Source organism: Plectropomus leopardus, chromosome 13 (genome assembly GCF_026936395.1).
Source record: "Plectropomus leopardus strain MGB_pleo_1.0 chromosome 13, ASM2693639v1, whole genome shotgun sequence".
Classification (NCBI taxonomy): Eukaryota; Metazoa; Chordata; class Actinopteri; order Perciformes; family Serranidae; genus Plectropomus; species Plectropomus leopardus.
The window spans coordinates 25,981,621-25,989,885 of NC_142188.1; the positions used below are offsets into that span (position 1 = coordinate 25,981,621).

Here is an 8,265-nt window from a genome sequence, read left to right on the forward strand (position 1 = left end):
AAGGGAGCCCTGTGAAGTGACCATGGTGTTTTTCCATCACCAAACTTTAGCCTAACTTTAGAGGGTTATCCCCCCCACCCTTACTGAGAGGCTAGCATGACCAAAGTGCACTTGTTGCCCAAACCAAAGACAAGGGTCTGGATGTGAACCAGAAATTCATGTGTCAAGGTCCTTCAAAAACATAATCCAGGCAGAGATTATGTGCTACAGCAGCACAATTAAGAAAGAAGTTTCTAGTAGACAGGGTTGCATAGATTTGGTTGTGTTTGGTGTCCTCTTGAAGATAATGTATGTATCGGCAGTTAAGACGGACTTTCTGCTTGTGTGTGTCTGAACAGGTCCAAGCTACAGATGCAGACCAGGGGGAGAATGGCCGAGTTCTGTACAGGATCCTCACTGGTGAGTGCTGCTGTACTTTGATTTTCCTCCCAGACTGACTTCACACATGGCATCCTTTGTCACAAACAAATTGACTAAATGCACCAGATTGAATCATTAATTTGAAAGTGTTGTTCATCCAGTCTTTTTCCCAGTGGATGCAAACAAGATCTCAAGGAAAAGTTTCAAGAATTTTAGTGATTCCAACTTTTAAGGCAAATTTTGCCGATGGGCTAGTATGATAATTCCTCTCATTTCCAATGAAGTTCCTCTTGGCTGGAAGCAGTCAGCGTGTATAAGACAGATCGTGCGACAGTGAAAATAACAGTAATGACAGGATCTTTAAACAAGTTAATTTGCATTGGAAGTCTCTTAAATTATCTCACCAAATTGGTAGACTAGAATTAAATGTTTTGATTAAAAAAAAGTGCATTTCTGTAAAACTCTCTTTCTGGCTCACTTTCCCTTTCTCTCCCTCTGTCTGTGTGTGTATGTGTGTATGTTTGCTCGTGTTTGTGAATGAATGCATGCAGGCAACAGCAACAATCTGTTCAGCATAGACAGACAGACCGGGCTGGTAACAAGAGGCCTCAGGGCACTGGACAGAGAAACCAGCAGCTCGCATGTGTTGGAGGTGGAGGCCTACAACAGTGACGAGGGCAGCATGAGGAGCTCTGTGAGGGTGAGGAAGAGGAGGGTAGCTGAAGGGGAATGGGGAAGATGCTGTAACATGTTCAAGTTTTATCCTACTGCTTAATGCTAAATGTGTAGCATAACACAAGTAGAATTATTTTATTCTTTTTTTATTGTAGAGCTTGAGGATTTATAGCTTTAAAAGGACAGTATGTTAAGAGTTTAAAAATGGACAACTTTGTCACACCCTCATGATATATTTTGTGTACAAATGTGGACTTCAGAGGATCAAGCCTCTTTAAGTGGGATGCAGATATGTCATCTTAATGTCTGTGGTCTCATAATCAAGTGCTGGTGCTTCACAAGAGGATAATTGGGCAGATTTAGGTCCTTTTTGCCTCTACAGACAATTGCGGGGGTGTTCCCAATTCAAGGCTGGCCAAATAATAGTGAAGTATGAGAGGGCTTTACAGACATAATCTTAATGTTACCAAATTGATCCCCAAGTGATCAAATCCTAAATATCATAAGTTTGATATTTACAACTTGAAATCATGTTATTTGAAAGAAACAGAGATGGAATATTGAGCAGAAATCCACAATAGCCAATGAGAGCGAGCTGACCGAGAAGTGCGACTAACCAGATGTTGTGTACTTATGTAAAACCGAGGGGTTATCTCCTGGTCTGAAGCCAGTATGGAAGTGTTTAAAAACCTGCATTTCAATTAATGGCCAGTAGGGGGGCGACTCCACTGGTTGCAAAAAAAGTAAGTGGGGTTTCATAGGTGTATATGTGAAAAAAACACTACTCACTTGATTTCTTCTTTGGTAAACATTTTCCCAATGAGTTCATGGTCTCAGCTTCTAGTTTCAAGTCTTGTTTAATGTAGATTGGTGTCAGTCAGTCAGTCATTTTCTGTAACCGCTTGTCCTCGTAAGGGTCGCGGGGGGGCTGGAGCCAATCCCAGCTGTCATTGGGCAGAAGGCCGACAGTTCGCCAGACTATCGCAGGGCCGACACACATAGACGAACAACCATACACACTCACAACCACACCTAAGGGCAATTTAGAGTCATCAATCAACCTGAGCTGCATGTCTTTGGACCGTGGGAGGAAGCCGGAGACCCCGGAGAGAACCCACGCGGACACGGGGAGAACATGCAAACTCCACACAGAAGGGCCCCCGCCGGGATTCGAACCAGGGACCCTCTTGCTGTGAGGCAACAGTGCTAACCACAAAGCCACCGTGCCGCCCGTAGATTGGTGTTCATTTCGTAAATTACATTCCAATTTAGAATAAAAAAAAGATAAAGCAGGGTATACCCTAGGGTTTGGCTATCCAGTTGCTGGCAGGGTGGATTCCTTGGATTCTCAGTCAGATCCACCCCTTTGCTCCTCCGCTGCTCCACACCCTCATCCAAATGTGGTCACTTCTGGCTCCAAAACAATGGTGACGGCCCAAATGCTAAGCTTGAGGCTTCAAAATAGTACACATAACCACTATGGTGTCACAAACCAAAGGGTGAAATGTGGTTAGATCTTTTACACAATCTGTGTAGAACGCAATGTTGTTCATACTACTTAGCATAAGTAGCTTGCATAAGCCCTATTATTAACTTTTTTAACTCACTTCAAATTTATGCTGCAAAATGTTAAAGATATGCTGGTTAGTCTTCTCAGCTATCATTTACTTCATACACAGTTTTTGTCTCTTTTTTGTTTTGTTTTTTTGATACAAAAAATGGCACATACATTTGCATCTAGCTGACGATCATGGTCTGTATCCATGTTTGTTTTTTATCTGAAGTCACGTTTGATCATGTGACTTTTCCCAAGTTGCTGGGATCACCAGTTTGAAATTGTTAAGTATGAGTGCCAAGTGTGCAGTCCTGCATCTTGAATAATCATCTGGTCAGTGTGTTCTTATGATTAAAATATAAAAAAAAGTGGTTAAATTTGACATAATGTCTTTGCTGCCCTACGTTTTTAAAATCAGTTAAGATCTGAAAGTGTTCTAGAGTGCACCAGGCAAAATAGATTAAAAAAAATTCAAGCCCCTTTCCTAAAGAGTAAAAGCTGTCCTCAAAGATGATATATGTAGTTGATGTGCCGCAAACGTCTTCCCCTGCAGGTGATCATATATGTGGACGATGCCAATGACGAGGTGCCAGTGTTCACCCAACAACAATACAACCGTTTGGGCCTAAGGGAGACCGCTGGCGTTGGCACCTCTGTGATTGTGGTGCGTGCCACAGACCCTGACAGCGGTGAGTCCAGTCTCAGATCTATCACAATCATGCACAGGAGCAGACTTTGACGTCAGTTCTTGTTGTTTAGTATCGGGTTGTTATCCTCACACTATAAAACAGAAAGAGACATTTTGCTGACTGTGGCTTTAAACTTCCCACTTCTGCTTTGCAGACGTGGCACAAGATGTTTGCAGGTCACTAACCCTGACACTAGTGGGTGCCACTCCAAAAGGGAATATCAAACCTCTTAACAACATTTTTACCATGTTATATCACAAGGACACAAACAGAAAAAATTGCAATAACTGGAACTGGGATTTAAAACTTTACTTCTGCTCCACAGTACAGACTTCCTCTATTCACTTCCCGTGGTGTAAAGTGTTTCCTGGACACCTTATGACGCATCGGGTGCTGTGACATAAATTTTCCAAAACTTTAGAGCAGGCCTGAAGCTATAATAAACTCTGCAACAGAACAGTGTGGACAGTGTTAAATAATACACAGAAAGGAGGGTGCTGTTTTCATGTTGTAACTATAGCAACATTGTTATAAGGTTTCCAAGTTACAGTAATTATCCTAGTAACTATTTTAAGCTCTTAAAGTTTGTTATTGTAAATTTTTCTGTACCAACCATCCCTCTTCCTCCTACTAAGGTGATGGTGGAGCCGTCGCTTATGCCCTTGTGTCCGGTTCAGACCGCAAATTCGAGGTGGATGTGAGCACTGGCCTGGTAACCACAGTGGACTACCTGGACTACGAGACCAAGACCACCTATCTGATGAACATCTCGGCCACTGACCAGGCTCCACCTTTCCACCAAGGTTTCTGCACTGTCTACGTCACGCTACTTAATGAGCTGGACGAGGCCGTGGCCTTCTTCTCCGCCGGTTACGAGGCTTCGCTCCGTGAGAACATCGCCACTGGGACGGAGGTGGTCCAGGTGCAGGCCCAGTCAGCCGACAACTTGAATCAGTTGACTTACCGCTTCGACCCTGATACGTCGCCCGCAGCTCTGGCCCTCTTCAAGATAGACAGCGTCACGGTGAGAAGGGGCGCAGTGGGAAAAGGTCACCGGCGATATGAACACTATGTACATATGTCTTTTTTTTGTACACTTCAAAGACGACACCCACCCTCTGTCAAATGTGCATCATCCCTTTACCGCAGTGATTCAATAACACCTCGTCCTCTGTGATTTAAGCTTGTTGCTGCATGACTGTACGCTGATCAAAGAGCTTGTTTGCTTTGAAGTCATTTGATTCCTTTGATAGATGGGAAATGGGGATTTTTTTTTCTGTTGATTTTTATGATACTTGTTAGTGTCTGTCCTTGTCACATTTGTATCTTGTGTGGAGTCTTTATGAAAGCAGAGATGTATGCTGAAGTGTGTGATGTTTCAGGGTCGTATCACAGTGACGGGCTTGCTGGACAGAGAGATGGGGGACATGTACACCTTGACTGTGGTAGCTGATGATGGAGGACCTAAAAGGGACTCCACTGTGGTATGCTCCATTCTGAATTGTCTTATTTTATCTTGTTTTTTTGTGTTCAATATGTAGTTTATTACAGCATGTGTCATGTCTATTCTGTTGTAGAAAACCTAATGGCATTCTTCTTTTATTCATTGCATCTCTCATTGGAAGTGCAGAAGGTAAGCCTCACTGTTCTTTTACGTTAGTCAGAGTATGGTAAGCAATATGAAATGTAATTATTATCTGCAGTGTGTTGTCTTCTTAGGTTCTGATTATTTGAGTAGACTCAAAGGTAAGTATTTCATTGATTTGGCAAATTGTGGAGCTTATATTTGATCACACCGTTTGACAGGTTTCAATTACCATTCTGGATGAGAATGACAACAGTCCGGAGTTTGACATCACATCTGATACTTCAGTGGACATCCCAGAGAACACACCCATGGGGAAAAAAGTGGCAGTTGTGCTGGGAAGGGACAGAGACTCTGGATTAAATGGACTGGTGAGGATAATGAAGAAAGCTGGAAATACATGGAGACGGACATATTAAAAAAATCTCCAATTAATATAAAAAGATCTCATGTGGCACTTGAACATCAATCAATATTTATCCAGATAATGTTGCAGAGTTAAGCCGAGCACAGACCAGAGAAATGCAACAAAACAAAACCATTTTAGAACATTGGAAGGAAAAGTTACAGTGGTGTGAAGTAGCCAGTCTCGGCTCAATTTAGGCCGACTGATGGTGTCATCTGTGACTCAGCTTGCCAACTCAAGTGGTTTTAGAACATAAGGGACATCATATGTTTCAACAGCCAATCAGCTTGTAGATGAGACAGCTGATCGAGTCAATTACAAACTGTCAGCAGACGGTGCGTTTGCTTGCTGTGGCATTCTCTGACAGCCCTCAGTCACGGCCACACCCACGTTTGTCACATTTATGTCTCCGTGGCTGCTGACATGTACATCATTCTTCATTCTCCTGGTGTGTCGGTTTTGGACTGAGGGTCATACACACATACTCAAAAAAACCCAAATACTCTTCAGTTGTTGCTTGTACCTAAAAAGCCGCACATTCGAACGAAATACAGCGAGTCGTTGCTCTTCTAGTTGCATTGGTGAAAACTGGTAGTTTTTCAGAATGTTGCAGACCAACACATTGCAAGTAGTTACAAGTTTCAGCTCCTCTTAAATCTCTTGTCTGAACTGAGCTTAAACTTTATTACTGCAATTACAAGAGACCATTACAGAGAAGACCGGCTTTAACAACACGTTTTACCTTGTGGTTGAAAGGAAATCTTCTATGCTGCTTTACAGTTCTAAACAACATGACTTTTCAGCACAAAACATAAACATGTTCCTCTGGTGGAAATTACACTAAATTTCAAAATGGGGAATGAAAGAGAGATTACCAGGATCAGAATCAGCTATATTGGTCGAGTATGTTAACGTATACAAGGAATTTGACTCCAGTTTGTGCTGGCTCTCAGTGTACTCACACACAGTTCCAAGAACAGTTTTCTAGAAGATAAGCACCACATTTTTCTTCTTACTATTTCCCACAATACATGCTGGAGACTGCTGAAACAACAGCATGAGATCTGATTTACTCCATGGGGTGCCCTGTTGCACTCCCCATGTATTTTTTGGCATATTCTATGATTCATTTAAGATTTAAAACCTGCACAGACAAATGCAACTATTAAACTATTTATACATTTCTGACTTAACCTAAGCTGTTGTTAACGTGATTTTTTCTTTTTTTTTTTCTTTCACTGTCTTTCCATTTCTCCCACTTTCTCTTCATCTCTCTCTGACTCCTTACTCTCTCCCAGGTCAACTTCACTCTGGTGGCAGGCAACATGGAGGATGTGTTCCAGATCAAAACAGTGAACCACACGTATGGGGAGGTTTACGTTAATGCTCCTCTGGATAGAGAGTCAGTGGACCGCTACCTACTGAAGGTCAGGCACCATTTTACATGTAGTCATGACATCTTTCACTACAAATCTATATGGCCATGTAGACATTTTACAATTATGCTGCAGCCTTGACTTGCTGTATACTGTCAGCCTAAATGTGAACTGATTCCTTGTTACGCTTGATTCGTCTAAAAATAAACGGACTGTTTTTGACACCATATTCAGTTTTGGATGTTACAAATGCTGTGTGACCATTTTATTAGATTTTGAACTGATCTGATCAGATCGAAATATTATGTCAACCACAGATGTCAGTGTTTTCACCTCAGATAGAGCACAAAACACAAGAGTGCACAGAAGTACCAACACTGAATGAAGCACAGAAGAAGACATGCACACACTTAATCTTTTTCCTTTAAGTATTTATGACAACTGTCCAAATACACGGTCAGACTTACTAGTATCCACCACTGCATGGGTGTGTTGCCACAGGTGCGTGCCATTGACAATGGCTCACCTCCTAGACACACAGACCTCTCCCTCACCATCAACATCCTGGACGTCAATGACAACCCGCCTGTTATTGAAAGCCAGCGGGGCTACAACGTCAGCATAAGTGAGGTAGGAATGCAAATCACATGGAGCATGATGTTAATTTTGGCTTTGAATGTGCATGTGTGTAAATTTGCATTTGATGCTGAACAATGTCAAGTACTTTTATAACTGATGATTTTCAGTTTTCACAAGTTTGTGTTTTTCTACTGTAAACAATCAATTATGCTTCTTTGTAAATTCTCTCTTCTCTGTAAATTGTAGAATGTAGGAGGAGGTACATCAGTGCTCCGCGTGGTAGCTACTGACCAAGACATCGGTCCCAACGCCATGCTGTTTTACTACATCACTGCTGGAAACCAGGACCTGACCTTTCGCATGGATCGTGTGACCGGAGAGATGGTGACACGGCCAGCCCCTCCTGACCGAGAGCGCCAGCAACAGTACCGACTTACTGTCACTGTGGAAGATGACGGCACGCCACCTCTGTCGGTAAGATACAAGCAACAGCAGCCACAACAAGGACAACATATAACATATACACATATATAAGACAAAGACATATAAGACAAAGTACAAAAAAAGTGCTTCTCATCTAATATTAACCCTTTGAAGCCTGAGCAAATAGGCTTGATTACTTTCAAAAGCATTGTAAGAATGCAATTAGTGGCTACAGAAGGAATGTTCCAAAAATTGTCAAGAAATGAATAAAAAGTTAACAGGAAATTACCTGAAAATATGCACGTACAAAGAAACAAACAAACAAATGTTTAAAACAAAAACAAGAAATATACTTAAAATGCTAATAACAAAAAAACATTATGTAACAAAAGTTTAAATATATAATTATAAGAATTATAGCTAACAACACATTATACAGTTAATTTTTAGGTCATTATTTATTTGGCAATTTACGGGACATTTCTTGTTTAGTTGCTCATGATGTTTTTTCGAGTGTTTTCAAAAGGAACTGATGTCGATCCTGGTGTTAACGGGTCAAATTCCCAAAAAATTGTTGTTAAATCAAGTAACATTATTACATTCAGGCTACATATTAC

General features: G+C 41.5%; 1 protein-coding gene across 1 annotated transcript in view; it reads left to right on the forward strand.

Moving 5' to 3' along the window:
- Positions 1 to 8,265, forward strand: part of cdh23 (cadherin-related 23) — a 247,502-nt gene that overhangs the window by 160,432 nt on the left and 78,805 nt on the right. The window contains exons 28-37 of the mRNA XM_088086382.1: positions 339 to 399; positions 912 to 1,060; positions 3,144 to 3,279; positions 3,915 to 4,303; positions 4,662 to 4,763; positions 4,910 to 4,912; positions 5,086 to 5,235; positions 6,569 to 6,697; positions 7,148 to 7,276; positions 7,472 to 7,699. Of these exons, the coding sequence (XP_087942508.1) occupies positions 339 to 399; positions 912 to 1,060; positions 3,144 to 3,279; positions 3,915 to 4,303; positions 4,662 to 4,763; positions 4,910 to 4,912; positions 5,086 to 5,235; positions 6,569 to 6,697; positions 7,148 to 7,276; positions 7,472 to 7,699 (1,476 nt within the window). The remainder of the gene's footprint in view (positions 1 to 338; positions 400 to 911; positions 1,061 to 3,143; positions 3,280 to 3,914; positions 4,304 to 4,661; positions 4,764 to 4,909; positions 4,913 to 5,085; positions 5,236 to 6,568; positions 6,698 to 7,147; positions 7,277 to 7,471; positions 7,700 to 8,265) is intronic.